The sequence below is a fragment of the Macrotis lagotis genome, chromosome 7 (assembly GCF_037893015.1).
Source record: "Macrotis lagotis isolate mMagLag1 chromosome 7, bilby.v1.9.chrom.fasta, whole genome shotgun sequence".
NCBI lineage: Eukaryota > Metazoa > Chordata > Mammalia > Peramelemorphia > Peramelidae > Macrotis > Macrotis lagotis.
Genome location: NC_133664.1, coordinates 48272770 through 48298319, shown reverse-complemented (window position 1 = coordinate 48298319; position 25550 = coordinate 48272770). Strand labels below are relative to the sequence as shown.

Here is a 25550-nt window from a genome sequence, read left to right as displayed (position 1 = left end):
AACACAGTTAGGTCCTCATCAAGTCTGAGAATTTAAAAGGACTTTTTGTGGCAGTAAAGACTTGGAAATCAAGCAGATGCGAATGGTTCCATGAATGTGATGACCTGTGGGCTAATAAATGATAACCACGAGAGGGAGAGAGAAGCAGGGAAAGACGTATGTACCTGGATGCAAAAAGACTTAAGCAGATCCAAGAAAACAATATAATAACCTAAGAGCCAAGTGCACAGAGGAAATAAAAGGGAATTCTGCCAGATTTCAAAGGAAAAACTTGGTCCCAAGGAGAGATATGAGGAGACCTCAATTCCTATGCATGGGAATTGTTTTGGAGGTTTGGGAATGGGTTTCATAGGTATGGAATGTTGAAGACAATGTTTTTTTTTTCTTTGTACTGATCAGTTATGTTGAATGCTTTTCTCTTTTTTTCGTTTTAATAGAATTCTATAGGAATAATACACATTATAATTCTATAGGAATAGGGAAGGGAAGATTCAGGGGTAAATTTAGGTAGTATAAAAACAAAAGAAATTAATAAAAATCTACTAAAAATAAATCAAAAGTGCAAAACAAATTAATTCATAAATCCTAGTACCATAAAGTTATCATGGTAGATAAAACATTTGCAAATAATGATAATTAGAAGTTCAATTTTTTTCTCTTTTACTGTTGGAAACCATGGTTTTGTAGCTTGATCTATAATACAAAGAAATAATCAGTATATGGTAAAGGAAGAATAAAACTATCTGTGTTTAAATATAAATCCCAATAAAAACGTCAATTTACAATTAACAAGCATTAGAATACAAGGATCTCTGACATCCAAGTTAGCTAATAAAGCTCATGAACACTAACTTTATAAACAGAAAGTTATCAAAAACCTCTTACCAATAATGAAATATTGGTAAATATTTTTTATCTTAAAATAAAACAAATCTGTGGAGAACCAACCTGATAAAAATATCTCGAACAGCTTGTTCACTTGCTCCAATATATTTACTGAGAAGTTCTGGCCCCTATCAGAGAGAATAGAATTCTATTAGTGTTCAAAACAAAGTTATCACTTCCAAATGGAATCTCTTCCTGGTTATCAAAAAACATTCTGGGGGTGGCTAGGTGGTGTAGTGGATAAAGCACCGGCCCTGGAGTCAGGAGTACCTGGGTTCAAATCTGGTCTCAGACACTTAATAATAATTACCTAGCTGTGTGGCCTTGGGCAAGCCACTTAACCCCATTTGCCTTGCAAAAACCTAAAAAAAAAAACAAAAAAAAAAACCCAAAAAACATTCTGAAGAGATCCACCACAGGTTTAAAAATCCAAAGACAAGGTCATGGGAAATTCAAAAATTAAAGACAAATGAACTGGTCTCTCCCATATTTAAAATGATGACTGAGTTCTTTAGCATACTCAGACTTGTAAGACAGTGGCTACTTGGCATCACTCATGTGATGCCCTCTGGCACCCCGAAAAGGGAAGCCTTCCAACATGACCCCAGAGAGCCCGGAGGCTTCTGTTGCTGGCCACAGCATCTTACAATGTTGTTTATTCCAGAATGGGGGCGATGCAGGGGACCTGGGACTGTGATTTGCCCTGGAGGAAGGAAGATACTGAATTCTTTGGCTATTATCTTCATCTCCTGAGACCAATGTATGCATGTTTTTAAAAGGAAAAGGAAGATAAAGTATACTTTTCTCAAAGCAAACTTTTAAATTCAAGTGTAAACAATTTAAAATTTAAAAGTAAACCAAAATACTTCATTTGATAAATTTTTAATGTTTATTATTTTTCAAAACTGAGACTAATGCTATTGGAAATGAATATTCTTTAATATGAATTGATCAATGATGAAACATAAACTAGAGACCCAGTAGTACTCAAGACAACCACAATATACAATTAATCAAAATTTCTGATAATATGGAAATTATTGTTACAGATCATTTATATGTAATACACACACACACACACACACACACACACACACACGCGCATCCTCTCTCTGACCTGAACCAGTTTAAAACTGTCTTATGACTTTGGACCACTCTGTATAAACTATTGTTTTTGTAGTCTTAATTGTAAGTCTACAAGTTTACAATAAAGGTCTAGAGCACAAGAAGGGATGCCCCTTTCTTTGACAAAAACTAAGGATTTTCACTCTAGATATTAGCTAGTTCTTTTCATGAAATCTTCCTATTAACAATCCATCCTACAATGCAATAGACTCTAGTTGGTAAGATTAAAAGTTCTTCAGTCTAAAGGAAGAAGCAAAATCAAAATGTAGACAATATACAATGAAAGGTAAACCTGGAAAATGTAATATATCAAAGAAAATGTGCTGCAACTTTGTTGTAAAGACAAATACAAATAGGAAAATTGATCATTGTGGAGTCTGGAAAGAAAGAAGATGGAGAAGAGGGATTTATCAGGACTACCCAGGAGGGGGGATGCTCCCTGACTTGGAAGGTATATCCCAAAGGTAAATAAATATAATCTCTTTCTGGCATTAATCAGTCTCGTGTGAGTATGTATTACAGGCCAGTTATCTCAGAACCTAAATAAAAGAGCCAAATCAGTGTATGTGTGTTTGTGTATACCACATATACACACATGTGCATGTATGTGAACACATATATCTACATGCATATCTACAAACATCAATAATTTGCTCTTGTAGGATATCATTATAGATAAAAGCTTTCTAAATCATAATGCCAAACTTCCAGAAAATAATTTGCTCTCATAGAATATCATAATCAAAGCTTGCTAAATAGTAAGACTGACTCCCAATCTCTCACGCACCTGCTAGCCTGTACAATATTTAGCATACCTTGATACTGATAAAATTCATCCCACTCTCTCGTGCAATTACTCCAGCTATTAATGTTTTTCCAGTTCCAGGAGGACCATACAACAGTATTCCTGTCCTTTGTCGGATAGGCAAGTTTGAAAATAAATCCGGGTACTGAAAAATATGGCAAAAAAGCTGAATTCTAAAACTGAAATGTGATCAACCAACAGTCAAAATGCATTTAGAAAAAAATTTTTCAGATTCAGTCCAAACTGCACCACTTGTTTAAATGCAAAGCGTGGCGACAATAAGGTATTTATGTTAAGAGGCTAAAGTTCTGAATGAAACTGACAAACTATTTTCTACATATAAAAATATAGGAAAAACAGATTAATTAGTAGTATTTGCTGCACAAGAATTAGAAGAGTTCAGCTAGCATTTTCTATCTTACCCTCTTCCTTGCCTTCTCAGGTTATATATTACATTCTTGAAAATAAAGCATAGCATTAAGAAAAAAAAATCACTGTATGACATCTGCTGGACTGTAGAGTCTATAAGGGCAAGATTGCAACTTAATTATTTTTATATCCCTCAATGACAAATACAGAATCTTCTATGTAATGGGTATTTAGTAAATGGATGATTATGAGTATTACCCACTCTCCCCTTATACATTGATTTTGATTTTGTCACATCACAAAAGATATCAGCTCAATATCAAATCAGCCCTGACAGCTGGTGGTGAGTGGTCAGAGCTTGGTCAGGATTCCGGAAGACCTGAGTTCAAATATGACCTCAGCTATTTATCAGCTGAGTGTTCCTGAACAAATCATTTGGTCATTTAGTCTCTATTTACCTCAGTTTCCTCATCTGTAAAATGGGGATAATTAATAATAGCACCTGCCTCCAGGGAGGAGCCAATGGGATAATCTCTGAAGTAAATAGGATAAGTACTAGGCACCATGCCTAGACATAAGGGGTTTCTCATCCTCATCATGGTCTTCAGGCACAATGTAGGGCCTGAACCCCTGTTGATCATCCCTTTTTGAGGTGACTTGACAAAGGGCCTGACCCACAGTAATAATTACATCTTAACAGATGTTTGCTGAGTTTCTCTGCAATCTCAGCAGCTGCAGTCCTAGGTCTCTCCTATGTCCAGCCCCTTTCTTCCTAGTTCTAGCCTCTATGTTCAGATCCCTGGCTCAGCTACATCATCTTCTGAGCGTCTCTGCTCTTTCAACCCAGTGACTTTCCTAGATTCTCCCACAGGAGCTTTGGAATGGCCAGATGGCACAAACCTGCTTTGAACACGCTTCCTTTCTTTTCTGCCTGGTGTCCATTCCCTTCAATTCCACATCTGCCTCCACCTGCTACTCTGCCATCAGCCTCACATGTCTCCCCAGCTCCTAGACCGTACCCCCCTGCCCTTCACAAGTCTATGTGCAGGACAGCTCTGAAATCCACTATGCAGGCCTCTTAAGAAGCCTTGTTCTGAAATATTTGTGCTCTCAACTCCTAGGAGCAAAGGTAAAATCATCACTTTGTACTTCTTCTGGAAGTTACTTCTTCCAATTAAAAAAAAAAATACCTTGGCTGGTAACTGTATGGTGTCCATGAGAATCTGCCGAACTTCATGTAAGCCACCAATCTTGTCCCAGCCTACATCTTTAGGCTTATGAAGGTTTACATTTCGCAGAGATGTTGGTGTAAAGCCTTTGAGACCTTTTTGAAAGTCTAATGTTTTTAAAAGTAATCCTGTTTTAAAAATAACAAATAAAATAGTTCTGGCACTTTTGATATTCAACAAAATGAATTTTCAATGCATTTGATGTTGAAGAATTTTTCAACACACTTCATTTGTCTTAGTTCACAATGCTAACTAGTCAAATGCCTCTTTAACAAGTAAAAATGAAAATCAATTAATCTTTGATTTGGGCTAACTGTAAATGCATTTCTATATGAAGGAAAACACAGTCCTCAGCTATAGATTTTGCCAGCAAAACATACCCTCCTTTGTGCACACGTTCCGGCTGGAGATACAGGCATGGACAGCTCGATCCACAAGCATTGTGAAATCTCTAGCTACAAAACCTTCAGTTTCTTTTGCAATACAACGCAGGTCAAGATCAGTGAATTTATCTACATCACAGTTAAGTTTATTTTTTATTACACAATGCAGAATTTCCTGTCTTTGTTCCTGGGAGGCAAGAGGAAAGATAATTAGAATTCAGAATTCTAATCATATCTAAATTTTTTGCACATAATTTTTGAGAAAATTCAATGTTATAAAACTTAATTATTTGTACTCATGAAAAAAAACCTAAACAATACAAATGGAAGTATGAATACAATACATTTCTTTTTTAGGTCTTGAAATGTCATTCCCAAAAATGTGTGGAGAAATTAATAAGTTGATTATTGAAAGACTAGTCTACATGAGCAAAGGTAAAATTTCTTGTTCCCAACCAAAGTTATTTAGTAATCTATGGTTTTTGCCTGTGATAATTTATATTACTAAAACATACTAATGCTTTATAGATTAATATGAATGGTTAAAACAGGTCAAGTCTAGGGAAAAATCAAGATAATGACAAAATTAAATAAAAAATTAAAATCCAGTTGACAGTACAAGAAACTTCACCTGATGCTTCACTGTGAGGATTCTGAGTGGGTAACGCAGGTTAGTAAAAAATATTTAGGCTAGTAAACTTTAAAAAGAAAAGTGTCTATATCATAGCATTTTAGCCACCCACCCCATACCCCGCAAAGGAATATTCTCTATTTATGACAAGCAGCTTCCCTTCATATAAACAACTGGCATGTCAGATTTTTCTAAATACCTTTCTTCCTTATGCTAGATTTGGCTTGCTGTATGTCCAAATACAATCATCCTTTATTAGCTTGTGGGCTTCCCCTCCTTCTAGTCCTATATCCAAACGAGTTTGTTTCTATGAAACTTAATTTTATATGCTCTTGTCCAGAAATCCACAGAACTGTTCATGGGACTATCTCAGGGCACTTCATATAATTTCAATTTACAGCTTCCAGGACATGTGCCCTGGCAGTAAGGCGAGATCACTGGAGCTGCTCTCCAATCCCTTTTGGACAGAGCAGGGAGGTGTCCAAAAAAGAGGCTGATTTTGGAAGATGTTCTCAGGCCCAAGTCTAGCACACCCCTGAAGTCACCCCAGTCCTGCTTCAACTGGCCTTCTCAAGAAAAATAGTAAGCATCATTGTTCTTTCTACAAAGAGTTGAACCACTTCTTTCCCAAGCACTATTACCTGATCTGGAGCATTTATAGGCTGGAAGCTCTGAAACAGGTGGATTCCTTGAGCAGAAACAAGTAAAGGGTGCAAGGAGTGCTGAGTCTGGCTTGTGGCAATCAAAGCAATCAAACTTCCCATGGCAATAATCTCCTTGATCATGTCTCTCAATGCTAAATATAAGTAATAGTTCTCTATTAGCATAACAGTTTAATAGTTTCCCCAAAATCCTCATAAATTAAATATGTTCTATATATTTTTTTTGGTTTTGTTTTTGTAAGGCAATGGAGTAAAGTGACTTTCCCAAGGTCACACAGCTAGGTAATTATTAAGTGCCTGAGGCCGAATTTGAACTCAGGTCCTCCTGACTCCAGGGCCAGTGCTCTATCCACTGTGCCACCTAGCTGCTCCCCATTCCATATACTTTTAACATTATAATGGTCTACAGATAATCTCTAAATTAGATATATGCTCATAGCTTTCTGAACAATAACTTCACCACTATTTAAAATAACCTACTGAAAGCATGGGAACCTGTACAGAATAAACAGCATCTCTGTGTATGTGGTGATGTTCCTCATTAGGACATTTTGCAAATTTAAAGAGTCAAATAGAAACTATATAAAAATAGCAAGGGTTCTCTAATGATTTCTCTTTTACTGAACAAGCCAAACTATGGTCAGCAAGTTCTGGAGGTGACCATTCAGGCTCTTGAGGTTAAATTCTGTAGCTTAAGAAGGTGTCAAAGCTTGACTCAGAATGAAGACTCACAGCCCCTTCAAAAAGACACTGTGGAAGACAAGGTGCTTTTACCTAATATTTCAAAATGAGAGCATGACAAATGTTACTAACACCTCAAACTATAAAACTGAAAAAAACCACTTTACCAAAATCAGAGAGGACAACGGGCTCCAGTTATGAAATTTCAGTATGGGATAACTGCAGAAAGTTACTCAGAGACCACACCATCCTAATAACTTCAAAGTCCTTTCTTCACATAGGGAAGTTATCTCATTTGATCCTCACCACTTTTGGGGGCAGGTGCTCATTACTGCTCTCATTGTACAGATAGGGAAAGTGAGGCTTGGAGAAATGACGGGATTTGCATTAATTATTAGACAAATTCAAATTAAAGCTTCTCTGAGGCACTACCTCACACCTCTCAGATTGGCCAATAGGACCAGAAAGGATAATGATCATTGTTGGAAGGGTTGTGGGAAATCTGGGACACTATTACACTGTTGGTGGAGCTGTGAACTCATCCAACCTTTCTGGAGAGCTAGTTGGAACTACGCCCAAAGGGCAACAAAAATGTGCATACCCTTTGATCCAGCAATACCACTACTGGGTCTATACCCTGAAGAGATGATGCAAAAGGGTAAAAATCATCACTTGTACAAAAATATTCATAGCGGCCCTGTTTGTGGTGGCAAAGGATTGGAAATCAACCTAACAGCAACGTGGGGGTGATGATCCATCTTGATGGACTTGCTCATTCCATCAGTGCAACAATCAGGGACAATTTGGGGCTGTCTGCAATGGAGAATACCATCTGTATCCAGATAAAGAACTGTGGAGTTTGAACAAAGTTCAAGGACTATTCCTTTTAATTTAGGAAAAAAACCCAGATATCTTATTGTCTGATCTTGTTATCTCTTATACTTTTTGTTTCTTCCTTAAGGATATGATTTTGCTCTCTCATCACACTCAATTTGGATCAATGTACAATATGGAAACAAAGTAAAGACTGACAAATTGCTTTCTGTGGGGGGTGGGGGAAGGGAAGTAAGATTGGGGGGGGGGAATTGTAAAACTCAAAATAAATAAAATCTTTAATAAAAAAAAGAAATGAAGGGATTTATTTGGCTGAGGTCATTCAGCTAGCAAGTGACTAGGGCAGGATTTGAAAATGGGCCCGACTCCAGGTCCTAGAATTTATTGGTATAAACCATATCTGTCAGGTTTGCGTTGCCTGGACAACAAGAGAGCTCCCAAAGTTCTGTGGCCAGAGAAGATGCCCCCAGGCAACCCCTTTCCATATGCCTCACTGCCTCACCAGATGCCAGTAGCTGACTCACCATATGCCAGTCGCTGACTCTGGACAGCATTAGGGCCATGCTCCTGCTCGGGCACAGTGGACACGCCAACAATGTGATCCAGGTCGTCAAGGAGAACCACAGATGGCTGCCTCCATATGGCTTCAGAGAAAGCCGACTCCAGGGCTTTCTGCACGTTTTCAGGTCTTTTCCCTGAAACACAGATGATGATAAATGCTCCAAATCTGATTGAGAGCTGCCAAGACTGCAAGGCTCCACCTTTGTGGTCTTATGACATCACTGGCACAGGGAACTCTCAGGGAGACAATTTTCTCCTCCAAAGCCTGTATGCCAGTCTTAGCCATTGTTAAGAAACTTAAGTTTGAATCAATGATCAAAACTTGAGGATTCAGATGTGACTAACACACCAACTTCTAGAACCTTGCTCACTGTGAACACGAATGGCTTACAGGGAACAGCTTCACTTTCCCAAGAAAACAGGCAGCTTTTTTACCTGGTGAGTAGATTTATAAAGCAGAAAAATAGAACAAACTATTGAAATTCAGAAGATTTTTTAGGATTTATAGAAAAGTTAAGAAAAATATCAAAACAGTTTAGCAGCTAAAAGAGATATAATGATTACAAATGTAGAGCCTATATCAAATTGTTTTCTGATGGGGGGAAGCAGGAGAGAAAGAGGGAGAAAAACTGTAAAACTCAAAAATTTGCAAAAAAAAAAATGACTGATAAAAACTACCATTGCATATACTTGGAAAAGCAAATAAAAAATAAAATACTAAAAAAATAAAAGAGATGCAAGAAATCAAGTACTTAATCCAGGTTCCCAAACTGACTTTACTGTGGAACATTTTAGGGTGTGAAATAAACTGATGGAGGGGCAGCTAGGTAGTGCAGTAGACAGAACACCAACCCTGGAGTTAGGAGGACCTGAATTCAAATCCGGCCTCAGACACTTGACAATTACCCAGCTGTGTGGCCTTGGGCAAGCCTCTTAACCCTATGACCTTGCAAAAAAAAAAAGCAAGAAAGAAACTGATGGAACCTATGGTTTGGTTTGAGGGATAGACTATTAATAAGATAAAAGAGGGTCAGGGACATTTTGGAACAAACTAGAGGAAATTAAGCTTATTTTAATATAGAACAAATATTTTGGCATGTAACAATATTCTAGAGGAAAACTATCACTACCAACAAACTAATTCACATTCAGCAGAGTCATCAAGTTTCTGCAGAAAAGGACTGAATTAGAACCATCCCATTGCCTCTTTCCCCCCACTTTTCCGATGGAGAAATTAAGTCCAGAGGGATAAAATCACATGTACAAAGGCACCCTCTGAGTCAGAGCTAAGAGAGAGAGATTCCCAATGGCCTGTTGCCCACTTTCTATTGAATCACATGGCTTCCTTTCAAAAGTGGAATAGCTATACATTTTTTTGTTATATAAATATTTTATTTGTTTTTCCAACTGCATACAATGGCAAGGTTTTGAGTGTACAATTTTTTTCTCTCCCTTCCCTCCCCTTGCCCCAATAGAAGGCAATCCAAATAGGCATTACATTTATAACCATACTAAACATGGATCTAAAAACTGAACATGTTGTGAGGGAAGAGTCAGATCCAAACAGAACAAAGAAAACAGTAGAGACAGCAAAAATTACATAAATAGAATGTCTGTACTTTTTTTTTTTAAGATTTTTCAAGGCAGTGGGGTTAAGTGGCTTGCCCAAGGCCACACGACTAGGTAATTATTAAGTGTCTGAGGTCGGATTTGAACCCAGGTACTCCTGCCTCCAAGGCCAGTGCTCTATCCAACTGCGCCACCTAGCCGCCCCAGAATGTCTATACTTCTAATAACAGATCACCAAATTTTAAAACTCAAAATGGATCTGTGTCCTGAAGATACATATTCACTGAAAGAGACCCAACTTGATTAATCAGGAATTTCTCAGAGCTCTTACCTGACTAGTTTGCTGTAGACTAATTTGAAAGGAAAGGGGCAGTGCTCTCTTATTCTTGAGAAATGGCCAAAATATGCTAATTCAAAAAATTAAACGTGGACAATTTTTTTTAGGAAATTTCTTTTAAAAACTCTTTTAAAAAACTTCTTAAAAACTGTTTATTGCTTTTATCCCAAATGAATCAAAGGCAACATAGAGACTACCATTTTAAAAAATATTAATGAATGCCAGCCTACTGGCTGACAGAAGGGTTTTTCTACAAGTCATTCATCATTAAAAGAAATTTGCACTTGTAGAAAACTAAATTAAGTCATTAAAAGTAAACTAGTTATCTAGAAAAATGCTCAGAGAATAAATATTCAGGATAGTGTTTACTAATATTACTTGTAATTAGTAATATTTACTAATTATTTGTAACTACTGACCCAAAATAGAATATTTACCTATTTTTATAACAAGTCTATAGATATAACAAAGTAGTAAAAGTAAATCAGTCTTTCCCTAAGGCTGTAGGAGTATCTGCCTACACAGAGGAATCACTTTAATCATAGAGCAGTTTTGTTCACATCTCCCTTTGGTTCAAGGTATAATCTGACCCCTTAAAATAATTACCAAAATTTCTCACCAGGCTATCATATAAGAATGATAAGCCTACAAGCAATCAGTATAACATAATTAATATTTAAACTTCATTGCCCATACATATAAAAATCCTATCCATCATAAAATAAAGCAAAGACCACAGATATGTACAAACAGGGACTCTGGCTAAACATGGAGGAAGAAGGCGAACAGCACAACAGACAAAGCTCAGAGGGGAGTCTGTTTATTTGCACATGCTCCTTGAGAGCTTGAAGCTTTTCTATCCACATTCTCACCATAACAACAACCCCCAGCAGTGACTCAGAGAAACCTAGAACATCAAACTAAGTAAACTCCTTTTCTTCCCCTTAACTACTGAACTGAAGCTTTAACCTTGAGAAAAGCATCCGATCCTTCGGATACATAAAAGAGAAAAACAAAAACAAGAGGACAAAGTGGACTCAAAATGGAAAAGATAAATTGAGAAGTTAAAGAAGAGCAGAATTGAATATTAATAGGAAATTTTCTTTGTCTTTTATAAAGTAATTGATATATAAAAAAGTGATCATATTCCTACCTCTTAAGCTTTTACAGTCAATTATTTCCATGTGAGCATCCAGTTTATCAAATGCTTCTTTGCAGACTGCCTTAGCTAAAGTTGACTTTCCACTTCCCTGGAAAATAAATTTTTGTTAATAACTGAAATGCATTAATAACTAATAAATCCAATAACAAAAATTGATGGCAAAATACAAAACTTATCCAACAATCAATCTATATGTAATTATCAAATATCTGATAACCCTGTTTTGTGCTAGAGATATTATGAAATACAAAAGTATTAAAACATGTCCCTTCCTTCAGAGTTTATAATCTGTAGTCTGTGTCCCATGGAATTTAATTTTTTCATAGTGAAAGGATATAAAAGTCTAATACCTTCAACCATTTGGTGCAAGTTCAAACTAGGGACCAGCAAACTATAGCCCAAGGGCCAACTCTGGCCTGCTGCCCAGGGAGCCATAGTTTGCCAAACCCTGGTTTAAATGTATTATTTCATTTTTTTCTCAAAATGTAGTACAGTAATGCAGTGGGTAGTCAATTATTTGGCCCTGATGACTAGTATGTCAATGTCAAGGATCAATGACAGTCAGTTTAGGGCGTCCTTCCTCTTATACAGGGAGTAACTTCTCCATGATTCCATCTTCAGAGTTCCCTGAAGCTCCAAGCAATTTAGAGGATCACAGGCTTGAGTTCTAACTTAAGAGACCTCATCAAAATTCCCTCCCTTTATCAAAGAGATTAAAAAGTTCAGAGGGGATTTGTTCAAGTTCAGGTATGTAGTGTTGAAAAGGTGATTCAAAATCAGGTCTCTCAGACCATACTACCCTTAACAAACAAGAAATCAAGAAAAGGAAAAGGGGAAAAACCATAAAAATACAGAAAGGATCTCCACCCAGGGTGGATGACTTCTGCCTCTTCTGAACAGAATTGAAGATTGGCAAATCCAAGCCAACAAGGATTCATGTGCTAGATGCTGGAAAGAGTAAAAACAAAACAAGCAGTACTGAGGATCATAGGGTCTTTAGATTATCTTAATATGGGGGGTATTTTAAATGTGAAATCTTTGTTAAGTGACCAATGAACTGACTGACAAGGAGAAAAACTAACTGCATTGGACATGACCTCAGTGGAAAGCCAGGGGGCGGGGGGAGAGACACCTGAGGGAAGGCAGAACAAAAACCACAATGGAGGAGCAGTCTCGGGAGCTGAATTTGGGGCCACTGAAGAGACCCAGGGTTCTTAAATGAGGTTGCATTGCAATCCAAGATCTTGGTCCTCTCAGTAGAAAAGAAAGTGGATAAAGAATGAAGTAGAGACTGTTGAATGTAGTTGCTGCAGATCAACTGTCTTTGCTTAAATTTTAGTTAAATGGAGAGCGAGAGCTAACAGGAAATGACAATGACATCAAAACAAGAGGTGACAAGAGGCTCTTTGGAAAAGGGAACACTGAAGAGAAGTCAGCATTTTCCTGGTGCCTCCACTCCAGGAAGGTGCCTTGCCTAGGACTGCCCTCAGCAGGGAATGCTGGGGCATCTAGGCTGCATGTTCCTCCCCCAGCTCAACCAGGGATCTGAAATTAGAATTTGAAAGACAACAAGAATCAAAAGGCTCCATGCAATTGGCTTGTCTGTGCAGTAAAATCCATGTGCTTTGCTTATTTGTAGCCATTTTGATTATCAACTTTGTCCTAGAGTTCCAGTACCTTGATCAGATATAAATTAGATAGAGTTTATGGAAACCTTGTCTGCTGATAAATGTTTATTAGGGAATACTCTTGAAACTCAAGAAAGACAGATGAAGAATAATAAAATAATAATAAAAAGAAAAAAGTCATGCCAATCAAATGGAAGACAAATCTAAAAAGAAACTTAAGCAGAATGAGGCAGATTACTTCAGGTCCTTATGATGGTGGATAGGTGAAGACATATCACTGGAAACACTCTTCCACTGAGAAGGGGGAAAATAGTGCAAACAAGAAAATACACTGTAAATACCGTGGAAATACAGTCAGGATTTCACAAGACCTAGCAGTTTCTACTCTAAAAGACCATAGGTCTTGGAACATTATATTTCGAAGAGCAAAAGAGCCAGGATTGAGTCCATAAATAACTTACCCAGAAAAGTTGAGTATAATCCTGAATGGAGAAAAAGGACATTCGACAGACTGAAAGATTTTCAGGTATTTGTAATGGAATGACCAGAACTCAAGGAAAATTCAATATAAAAGATCCAGAAGAAATATGTAGAGAACATTAAAGACTAATTATAAGGCATTCATTCAGGTCAAAATGTTTACTTACTAAATAAATGAAAATGTTATTAGTATTCTTAAAGTGGTAATTTTTTTGTGTATAATTCTATTTTAAGCCAGTACTCAAAATCAAAAGGCACAAACATTAAAAGAACTCAACTCTTAAGCTAAGCGTATGGAAAGCATATGGGTAAATGAGCTGAAAGTAGCACCTTCACTCCTGTGACAAGGACAGCTCCATTCCGAAGTCCTGCAACAATGGAGGTCAGTTGTCGAGATAAAGGACGCCCCAAGAGACTATGGGTGACATGCTCCAGAGAGATCATTCCTTGTTTATTCAACCCCCTGCAAAACATGCAAAGTAATAGTTAATTCAACACTGAAGCATAATGACAATAAAATATTGATACTAAGTCTCTAAGCTTTCTACATTAGGCTTGAGCATCTTAAACAATAGAATAAACTTATAAAATTCTAATTATTGGAAAGAAGCTGATTTAGTGAAAAATTTGAATTATAGATTTTAAAAATACAGTTTTATTACTGTCATGTATATGCAAAAATTAGAATGAAGTTAATTTGGCTTAGTATTGTTTATTAAAGGACTGCTTTAATTTATTTTAAAGGTTTGATTTTTGTTTTTGCAATTAACATATCAATTATAAATAGGTACTTTAAAAAGTAAGTAAGATTAAAACAGATTTTTTTTTTCTTAAAACATGCCCTTGGGGCGGCTAGGTGGTGAAGTGGATATAGCACCAGCCCTGGAGTCAGGAGTATCTGAGTTCAAATCCAGCCTCAGATACTTAATAACCTAGCTGTGTGGCCTTGGGCAAGTCACTTAACCTCATTGCCTTGCAAAAACAAACAAACAAAAAAAAACATGCCCTCTCAAATCTTAGCAAACCTACTATTTATAAATAATTAAAAGATCCTGTCTAGGTATTGCCTCATTTATAAAAATTCCAAATTATTTCAGTCCAAATGAATTTTACAGTGACAACTTTAACTATTCTCTTTAACTATTCTTACAAAAACCAGTAACAACACATGGAGAATACTTGGAGGTTAGTCAAAGGTTTCCCATGTTATTTCACTAGGTCAGGTCTGTGGAATTATTATCCTTATTTCACTGATGAAAGAACTGAGGTGGAAAAAGTTAATGGACTTGCCCAAGGACCCCTAGCCTTAAGTGTCTACCCTAGGACTTTAATAGAGGTCTTCTTGATTCCAGGAGCAGTTCCATCTACTGCCCACTGTGCTGAATCATAGTTCTTTAGGAAGTTACTGGTATTAATTAAATATCTGTCAAAAACCTAGATGAAAATCCTGCAAGCTAATGAACTTGTTACCCTCTTGCCTTTCTTAAGAACTGGGGAGAGCACACTCGAAACTCACCTACCAGACTTATAAGTAGATGAAGAAATAGTACAATTTAAATACTAAGGATGACTTTTCATTGAAATTTGACAAGATTTTTTGCTTAAAGAATTACAAATTATTGGGGCAGCTAGGCGGCACAGTGGATAAAGCACTGGCCCTGGTGTCAGGAGGAATGGAGTTCAAATCTGGCCTGACACCTAATGCTTAGCTGTGTGACCTTGGGCAAGTCACTCAACCCCATTGCCTTGCAAAAACCAAAAAAAAAATTATAAATTATTGTTCCTAAAAATCACAAATAGTCAGGTTCACATCTAGCTTCTTAATTTTTTTCACAAATAAATTCTCAATATAAAGTGGTTAATAAGTCACATCCTTTGGGGGTTGAATTGCTGAGCCAGGTATCATTTGACTGTTCCCAGACAATCACTGGAATCACTGGAAAATCTAAGAATGAGGATTTTTGTAGTTACTGATATCCATGTTGTAATGTCTGTACATAAAGACCCTAGCAAAGAGCCAGAATATTTTAAAACAAATTTTACTTGGTCTACATTTCTTACCCTAAGGAGTTCAGTTTTAAAAACGGAAGAGTAAAGCTGGATTCTTCATGGCATTCCTCTTGTGACACTGGATGCAGATGGATCTACCATAACAAAGAAAAGTATTTTTAATTTTAAGAGATAATGAGGTAGTTTTATTTAGGAAACAGAAAGCAAAGTCTCCCTCACATACAATCATATTTGCTCTTAGAATACTTGCATTTGTAGCATACAATATTAAATCTTTTTATTTCTATAATCATTTTATTTCCTTGTGTAATCAAGAATATTTACACAATTAAAACATTTTAGCAGTTTGCATTTGGACAATACCCCTTTAAACATAGTTTTACCCTCTGCTCTGCGTGTTACATAATTCAATCTTTGAATTATCTAAGTAGAACTTCTAAAAGACCTGTTTAAAATAACAACTTGGTTTTCATTTTAATTGTGATGTTAGATCAAATAAGAGGAAAGAAGAAATAGTGACACAAACTAGGAAGAATGTGAAAGACAGATCAATTTGACAAGAAAAACACATAGCAGGCAATGATCTGTTCAGAAAGTCATCTTTGCATTCATTGATGAAAGTCAAAGAAATCACAACATACCCAGAAGGCAGCATGTATCAACCCCTTTTCTCCCACAAGTGGCAGTACTGGTAGTTCATTTTTATACATAGGAAGAACCAAGATTAGCAACAAATCTCAAAATTAATTTCTTTGAAATATTTACTTTAAAAAAATTCTTAAAGATTGTCAATGATTTTATTTGCTAATAAAAGCATTCAATATAAATCTAACTGTATAGTTACAGGATTTTATAAAGATACCATAATTATGTTAAAATCAAGTTATATTTGGTAATCCAGCTATTCAGTTCTGTCAATGTGAACAATGGGTTAAGAATGTCTTCTATAGCATACTCACTTATATACTACATCATCATCATCATCATCATCATCATCATCATCATCATCATCATCATCATCATCATTTAGGTTTTTGCAAGGCAAATGGAGTTAAGTGGCTTGCCCAAGGCCACACAGCTAGGTAATTATTAAGTGTCTGAGAACGGATTTGAACCCAGGTACTCCTGACTCCAGGGCTGGTGCTTTATCCACTACACCACCTAGCCACCCCTATATGTTATTTTTAATATAAAATAAGTAACCACTAAATATTTAGAATTACAAAACATTTACTTGTATATCAATCTTCTGGAGCAAGTTGGCACTCAACATAAAGACATTTTCCAAATCATTTTTTTCTGTTTCCAAAGGATGAACAATACTCAAAGAAAACTTCTTCAGTCCTATTGAAAAGATAATAATACAGGTATTATTGCAATAATAGTTAATTCAAATTAAATAATCCAGAATTTAAAAAGAAAGGATAAACTGAGGGCTGCACCAGGTCTATATTTTCTTTAACAAATTAAAGACAGTATGTACGCATGTTAAAGGGGAGGAAATCCAAATTAACAAAATTACTTACCATCTTTAAAAGTCAAATTAATGTATTCTTCAGGTGATAGTATCCAGGGACAAGCTACTGTACTAGAATTCTGTAGCCATAAACTGAAAGCAGATTTGATCTCTTCTTCACTTATGTCTTTATGCTAATCATAAAAAAGGAAAGGAAAAAATAAAGAATTACCTTTGGAAATTGTTTCTTTATCTTGCTGGTAGTATTTACAGCTTATAAGATAGCTGAAAGATGCTCATAAGGTACAAACATATACTAGACTTAAGAGATTCAAAAAAACACTCAAAACTCATTGCCTGAAGAACTAATCCAAGCATTCCCTGTGCTTAATTACTACAATTATACAAAAAGTGTGGAAGATGAAGCTATTTAATGCCAAAGAACTGACATATCATTGAAAAGCTTTTATCTTGTAACTTTTTTTCCCCGCAAGGCAGTGGTGTTAAGTGGCTTGCCCAAGGCTACACAGCTAGGTAATTATTAAGTGTCTGAGGCTGAATTTGAACTCAGGTCCTTCTGACTCGAGGGCCAGTGCTCTATCCACTGTGCCACCTAGCCGCATCTATCTTGTAACTCTTAAAGGCAATTTCTTGCTACCCTGCTTCCACAGAGAGAAAAGTTACCCAATGGTTCTCTGGGCAAAGTCAGAGGGAGCAAAGTGGCAGATAAAGAAGCCTCCATGCCAATTATCCTAGAGATCAGTGTTTTCAGTGTCTTCCCACTCTCAGCACTCCTTTCTTCCTAGTCACCTCCCTCTTTTCTTGTCACCCACCATTCCAAGTGTCCCTGCCAGTTACGTCTATTGTTGGTCAGCTTTGTTCCTATTATCTCACCTTCTCTCCTCAATTCAGCCCAAAGCTGTTCTTAAAAAAAAAAAGTGAATACTATTATTTAAATAAGTAAAACAAAGAAAAAATATTATTTTAAAACTTATAAATCATTTGCCATTCCCTGCTTTTTTGTAGGTGAGAAAGTTATGAGAACTTAAAGAAGTTCCAGGAGAGTCATCAGGTACAAGGATTTACTATCAAAGAATGTTAAGAACAGATCTGAGATAATCTACAAGCACCAATTTACTGGCACTGGTGGTCCAGTGGAGGGAGGACAAGGTCTGGAGTCAGGAAGACTCATCTTTCTGAATTCATATCTGGCTTCAGACCACTTACTAATGTGACCCTGAGCAAGTCACTTAAGTCCTGTTGGCCTCAGTCTCCTCATCTGTAAAGAGCCAGAGAAGGAAATGCATAGACACTTTTGTATCTCTTCCAAGAAAATCCCAAATGTGGGTCATTTAGAGTCAGACATGATTGAAATGATTTAACAACAACATGCACAGGGGACACAGAGACAAAAATAAAGCTTCTGTTCTCAAGGAGCTAATATTCTCTTGGAGAAAATCCTGTCCACAGAAGCATAGACCAAATACATATATAGTAATGTGGCAAGGGAAGAGAGGAAATGTAGGGATCAGAAAAGGGCTCAGTAGGCATCATTTGAACCAGGCTTTGAAAACAGTTGGGAATTCTGAGAGTCTCAGGTGGGAGGGGGGCCCATACCAGGAATAGGGGACCCAGGAACCTGTTCAAAGAGGTGGAAGAGAGATGTCTTGCGAAAGGAAGAACAAAGCCAGTTCGGAGCATAGAGTATGTAAGAGGGAAAAATATTTGTTCAACTGGAAAAATCAGGTGAAGTCAGGTGTGAAGAGTTTTGAATGCCAAAATTCATCCCATTTTATCATATAGAAAAGGAATTTTACAGCAACAACTCATTTCTGAGACTAAAATCAGTGAAAATACATATTCGATAACTAACTGCTTATAATTCTTCTATACAAGGTTAGTCTGGAGAGTAATATTTCTATTAAAAACACTAAATTTCTACAATTAAAAACAGTAAAATATAAATCACATGGAAAGCAATTTGGAATTAAACAGATAGAGTGACTATAATATTTATACCCTTTGACCCAGAGATTCCATTTCTAAGCTTAAATTCCAAGGAGATCTTTAATAAGGAGATCTTTTGGAATAGCAAAGAACTGAAAACAAAAGATATATCCATTGACTAGGGAATGACAAAACAAACTGGCACATGAATGTAATGGAAAATGATACTGTGCTGTAAGAAACAACATGGTGAATAAGGAGAAACATGGGAAGACTTGAATTAACTGATGCAAAATTAAGTAACCAGAGCCAAGAAAACAATAACATACAGGGCGGCTAGGTGGCGCAGTGGATAGAGCACCGGCCCTGGAGTCAGGAGTACCTGAGTTCAAATCTGACCTCAGATACTTAATGATTACCTAGCTGTGTGGCCTTGGGCAAGCCACTTAACCCCACTGCCTTGCAAAATCCAAAAAACCCCCCCAAAAAACCATAATACACACAATGACTATGATAAGTAAATGGAAGGAAACACAAAGGAAAAAAGTTATAAAACTATAAAGAATAAGCATGTCTTAAAAGAAGATATTCCCATCCCACCCCTTTGTAGAGGTACACTGCACCTGTTTTCAGAGTTTATTATTGTAATTATTCTGATCCCCCCCTTTTATCTTTAAAAAACATTATATAGAATGGCTCTCAGAGAAGGGAAAGAAAACAGAGAAATTTTTGTGATGTTAAAAAAAAGACAAATAGAAACTTAAAACAAAAAATAAAAATCATTTTAAAACAATATGTAAAGTTTTAGAAGCTTAATATTACATTACAAAGGCTATGAAACTAAACTAAGGGGAAGCTAGGTGATGCAGTTAGAGCACTGGCCCTGGAGTCAGGAGTACTTGAGTTCAAATCCGGCCTCAGACACTTAATAATTACCTAGCTGTGTGGCCTTGGGCAAGCCACTTAAACCCCATCTGCCTTGCAAAAATCTAAGAAAAAAAAAAGAAACTAAACTAAATTTAGTGCCTTGTTCTCTTATTCTAGAATAAAAATAGATTTGTAAGCTAAACTAACAAGAGTTAATACTTCCCTGGATTAGGATTAGCTATCAATCCAATTCTATCACAGTTCCACAATTATATATCTATAATGATAATGATCAAACATTAAAGATAACAACACAACAATAACTATAGCATTTCAAGACTTAGAATACATTTTCTTCCTAACAACCATGTGAGATAAGTTATCCAAATGTGATCCTTTCTAAGTAAGGCTCAGAGAAATTTGGTGATTTGCCCACAGAGCTAGGTCTTAAATTTAGTTCTTCTAATCTCAAGACCATTGATTTTTTCCAAATATCTGGACAACCATTTTGAATTATGAAAGATGAAATTGTGTTCAGATATCATCCAGGATTATACAATTGGAAAAGGAAATGGGCTGGTCATTCAATAAAAGTGAATGATAACAGGCAGACAGGTTGAGTTCTAGGAAATGTAAAAAGCCCTGGACAAAGTGCTTATGAGAAGAAATGGACAAAAAATTCAGGGGATGAAAAGGTATGGGTGGCCTGCATTCTAAATTGACAACAAAATTAACATACAAGTTGAGCTCAAAGGCTAATTAAATGATAAATATTTTTACAAAATAAATTCCTTTTATTACATTCAAAATTATTTCAAAATTGGTAACACACTGGTAACTCTAGTCCTAATCCAGGGGAAGTATTTAACTCTAATAAATATTAATCAAAATCTGGAAATTATACTAATTAGCCACAAGAAGAAAAATAATGGCCAAGAGAAATGGATGTTAAAAGAGTGTCAGCAAAACTTTCAGAAGTCAAAATTGTTAAGCACCTATGCAAACACACACTTTTGAGTGTCTACTTGATTCACACAACATAAAGAAATACTACTGAAACAATACCATTAATTACACCATACACACAAAAGGATTTGAATGCAACAGGAATTTATACTCACTAAATTTTCTCTAGGCTGCAATTTGATAGATTTTGGAATTTGGGGGATTGATTTCACTGGTGATATTCGGACAGCTGAATGCATTTGTATGTTCAGTCTTTTTCTCATTTCTTCTGGAATCTGAAATAAATGTATAGAAAATGTTAAACATCAACATTCAGAAAGAAGTATTTAATGTTCAATTTAGCTATAATGGTTCATAAAATAGAGAATACTTTTCATTTCCACAGTTTCAGATGAAATTATCCAAGTTACCAAAATTAATGAGTGCTAGCTAGGCAGGTCTGATTTTAAAAAAGAAGGGGAAAGGCTCTAAAAATTAAATTCTTTAATCTCAGTTATTTCCTCTTCTTAGAACAAGGTGCTGTAAAAAGAAATATTCTGAGCTGAACTGAAAGTTTTCAATATAGCTTTCTTTCAATAAGAAAGGTTCAAATTAATCTTAATTTCATAGTTGAACTACATGTGAGTTAAACTGTATCATTTAGAACTAGAAGTTTCAATAAGCAGAACTTGTATCTTAACTTTTTATCCTTCCTATGTGCCTAACACATATTCTACAGTAGATACTTTATAAATATTTGTTAGCTGAACGAACAAGAAGCTGTGGTTTGTTGGGAGAGGTAATCACAACTAACCCCACAAGATCAGAGATCATCTACCAATTTTAGGCAGAAGCTGTAAACCTAAAAGCAAAAGATGAAGTGTTCTCCCCACTAAGATGCTTATATATATGGCAATAAAAGAGGGTAAAAACTCAATTAATCTATCTTCACCATTTACCCGACCTTCTGAAGTCCAGATTTTAGCTGTAGTATCTTTAGACAGAAGCTATAAAATAAACAACCTCTAAGTATATCCAAAAGACTAAATATTAAAAGAACAGAAATAGTAGGAATAGAAGTGAATAATCCTAACTTGATGCCCAAACAAAAATCTGCTGCACTGCCTTGGATTAAAATCTTGACCAATGGCTATTTGCTGCTTAAGAAAGGAATCTCTAATTAACAAATGAATTATAATCAATCAAACCTGACATCATCTATTGCAAAGTGGCAAAGATTTGAGCTCTTCCCACTCAATGATCTGTCAGTATTTCCAACAATCAATCGATCAACAAAAAAGTGTGGAAGCTGTTATTATGCTCCCTTCACCAAGACCATTCTTACAGAACAGAAAAAGTGATGTGAAATTTATGGGGAGTCAAGCTACCTTCTTGCTTCTGTTTCCAGTATTTACTATTAGCACCGTGTCAACTACATCAATCTTTATTTTTCAAGCAAATACAAATATCTCCTATCAGCTACAGTGTTAGGAACCCAGGGTCTAATACACTGCCTGGCACACAGTAGATATTTCACAAAAGCTACTGATTGGAAATTCTTGGCCTCAGAGGATTTTTTCATCCTTCCTCTTCTCTTTTTTCCCTTCTCATTTTATCATTTGCTCTTCATCTTTTAACTCTGGTGTCTTCTATTTATGCAGCAGTGTGCTAGGCACAGTAAGAACAGAACTGTCAGACAAGATTCTTGCCCTCAAAAGAATTTGGGACCATGGCAAGAATGATAATCAAATGTTAAATACTGATACAAAGCAGGATAAGAGCTATCATAGGTAGCATGATATGAAGAGTTAAATGAAATTCTAAAGATGCAGAGAGGGCAGAGAAGGCAGTTTCCCTCATCTCCCAGAAAAGATGAGGGTGAGCTCTGTCATGAAAAATGAAGGGGGGGGGTGGCTAGGTGGCGCAGTGGATAGAGCACTGGCCTTGGAGTCAGGAGTACCTGAGTTCAAATCCGGCCTCAGACACTTAATAATTACCTAGCCATGTGGCCTTGGGCAAGCCACTTAACCCCACTGCTTTGCAAAAAAAACCCAAACAAACAAACAAACAAAAAAAACGAAGGGGACATGAACAGAACAGGGAGAGGAGTTCCAGGATGGTGACTGTACATGGTTTGGCATGAATTGAAGTGAACAGACCAGCTGGTGGAGCAGCAGTCTGGGGGAAAGCCAGTCCCTGGGGGGGGGGCACACTAGTATTCCATCTTAGTGTGGACTTTGGAGAAGTTCTCACTTCAGCTCTTGGGATCCATGCCCTTATCTTTAAAATGAAAGGGCAGGAACAGATGACCTTCAAGTTTCCTTCTGGAAAGGTCTGAATTCTATGAACATGTATGGTAGTATTAATAGAAATAGAAAAAGTTAGGGTCAGTCAGTTCTGAGATTATAAGGATGAGCTCAGTTTTTAGAAATTATGAATTTTAGGTGACAACAGGATAATCCAGATAAAATATGTAGCAGAAAATTGAATGTGAAATGCCTATGAGATGCTGTATGTATACGTCAGTCATAGGTAGCTGGGAGCTGCAGACAAAGGAGATGATGCCTTCCTCCAATGAAGGACTCCTTCTTTAGCCCTACTTCCCTAAACTCTTTCCTCTTTGGAACTGGAATAGGGTTCCCATGGGATGGCATCTACTTTCCCCAACAGCAAGCCAAACCTGCCTCAGCTCATGAGAGAGGAAGAAAGGATAGCAAGTAGTAGAAGGTTTGGGGCAGAGTGAATATACCACTACTTTACAGGCTATGCAGCAAATTGTCTAAAAGCAAAGGGATAATCTTGAGAGAAAATCTTTTTTGCTACCAAATAATGGAGACAAAATGGGGTAATAATTTATCATAACACTTAACACAACTGTAGGCATATTGTAGTTACTTCATAAATACCAAATAGTACTTTTCATTAATCTATTTCATTTTTATAATACACCTTACTGTGAATACTCAAATACTAAGTAGGGATGTGGCCCTAATTTGCATTTGTCAGATAGTGCTAATACAATTTACATAATAACCAATGATTTTACTATAACATTAGAATGTTATCTCCCTACATCCAGCACACTATAGAGAAAAATTTTAGATTCTGTTTTCCTGATATAACACATTACCATTTTCACAGAGAATATTCTATTTTATAGTATCAAGGGTTATAAATACACAAATGAGTTCCTTTCCCCCCAAGATCCAAGATTCACACATACCCAAACTTTCCCAGTATGGAGAGTTTCTATAGTGTTGTTATACTGTACACAATTCTTCAGTTCTTCAAGTCCATTCCAGACTATCTGTACCACACAGGCCTTACCAACTGCTTGACTACTACCTGAGCGAATCTCTTTTTTGTCTTGTTGCAAAGCCATCTGCTTTTCCTTTTTCGGTGACAAGATATTTTGCTTTGTTTCAGTTGATTGTTGCTTTGGGGAGAGGAGCTGAGTTAACTTTCCATAGGTCACAGTAAAACTGGGTTCCAAATCAAAATATTGCTGATTCCAGGGAAAAATATGAATGGCATGGTCTTTCTGAAAGAAAGATGTCGCTGACACACGTTGCATGCTGGGTGGCTGAGAATGACCTACTCTAAAAACAGAGTCTTTTGGAACAACTGTTAACTGCATATTTTTGAATGCATTAATTTCACTTGAACCCCAGGGGGTGTCAATCTTTTTCTCAGTTCCATAAGAAAAAATGCTCCCCATTAGGTTCCATATATTTGGCATTGTAAACATGCCAAAAATAGGATCTGAATCTTGCTTATTCAGTTCATGGGCTCCTGCAGTGCTTGAAGGCAGTTGTTTTGTTTGACATCCCCCCATCAGGTCTTCTGGGTCTCTTCTATATTTATTAAATATTCCTTGTGTACCATCTGCCCTAGAAAAGGACAGATCTGTGGTATTTTCTTTGGTCTGGCGTGTCTTGGGATGAACAAAGAGTTCTGTGTCATTTTCCAACCTACCATAAGGGGCAGCTGGCACTAGTGCAACTGGGAAGAAAACAAACTCATTAGTACATTGGCCTCTACATTAGGATTAAGGCAGCGCTGTAAAATAAGAACTTCAAAATGGCACTCACCAATCTGGATATAAATGTATGTCTGCTGATCAACCCAAACAGGGAAAATTGCATTTGGAAAGACTATTCGAATCTGATCAAGTAGATGCTGTTCAAGAGAAGAAGCATGCAGCTCCTGGAACAATTTTACAGCCATCAGGAAAACAAAACAAACATACAAAAAAAGACTCAAATGACATTTTGCATTTGTTTCCAAGCAATTATTTTGTCTAACAATGAAATCAGATCTGATTTGAATCAGAGTAATAGCACTTTAGGAAGCTTATAATTAATATCCAGAGAAGGAAAAATCAATGAAAATGTTACTTTAATAGAGTCGATCTTTAATATGGGAATACATTTGACTTTGTTTTTTTACCAGTATCTCCCAATCATCCGCTGAGAGGGGTTTCACCTCAACTTGATGACAAGACATCACATGGGAACAGGGTCTGAGGAATACCTAACAAAAATACAATTTTTGTACATTAGAATTCTGAGTACAAAACTGTGAAAAATAAAATATTTAAGCAATACTGAGATATAATGTGGCATACCTACCATTTAAGAAAAATGCTACAGATATAGCAGCGGTATACCAAATATCATCAGGAGATATCAGAATAAATATAAATATATAAAGATATAATATGTAAATATAAAAGGAAATGGTATCAAGTAATTTCTTAGATCCAATTACAATTTATGATTTATATCTACACAGGCACATCCCACCTAAAGACATTTATTAGTTTCATGAAAATAGGAAATTAGCAAAAAAATATTATAGGAGGCAGTTCATCTACCATTAGATCATCAAGTAATCAACTAAATGATATTACAGTGTGATACACTCTTTTTATGGAGGGGTTTGGTTATAAAGTATTAATAATAATTTTGTATACAACATGTAA

The 25550-nt window shown here is 36.3% G+C and overlaps 1 protein-coding gene across 2 annotated transcripts in view; it reads right to left on the bottom strand.

The window, feature by feature from the left end:
• Positions 1 to 25550, bottom strand: part of LOC141492498 (peroxisomal ATPase PEX1-like) — a 51527-nt gene that overhangs the window by 10591 nt on the left and 15386 nt on the right. For both annotated transcript variants that reach the window (XM_074192820.1, XM_074192821.1), the window contains exons 3-17: positions 25016 to 25099; positions 24658 to 24772; positions 23790 to 24568; positions 20743 to 20862; positions 16878 to 17001; positions 16586 to 16695; positions 15403 to 15485; positions 13672 to 13804; positions 11225 to 11321; positions 8129 to 8299; positions 6069 to 6223; positions 4794 to 4983; positions 4375 to 4541; positions 2826 to 2960; positions 949 to 1013 (exon numbers count right to left, since the gene is read on the bottom strand). In XM_074192820.1, coding sequence (XP_074048921.1) covers positions 949 to 1013; positions 2826 to 2960; positions 4375 to 4541; positions 4794 to 4983; positions 6069 to 6223; positions 8129 to 8299; positions 11225 to 11321; positions 13672 to 13804; positions 15403 to 15485; positions 16586 to 16695; positions 16878 to 17001; positions 20743 to 20862; positions 23790 to 24568; positions 24658 to 24772; positions 25016 to 25099 — 2528 coding nt within the window. The remainder of the gene's footprint in view (positions 1 to 948; positions 1014 to 2825; positions 2961 to 4374; positions 4542 to 4793; positions 4984 to 6068; positions 6224 to 8128; positions 8300 to 11224; positions 11322 to 13671; positions 13805 to 15402; positions 15486 to 16585; positions 16696 to 16877; positions 17002 to 20742; positions 20863 to 23789; positions 24569 to 24657; positions 24773 to 25015; positions 25100 to 25550) is intronic.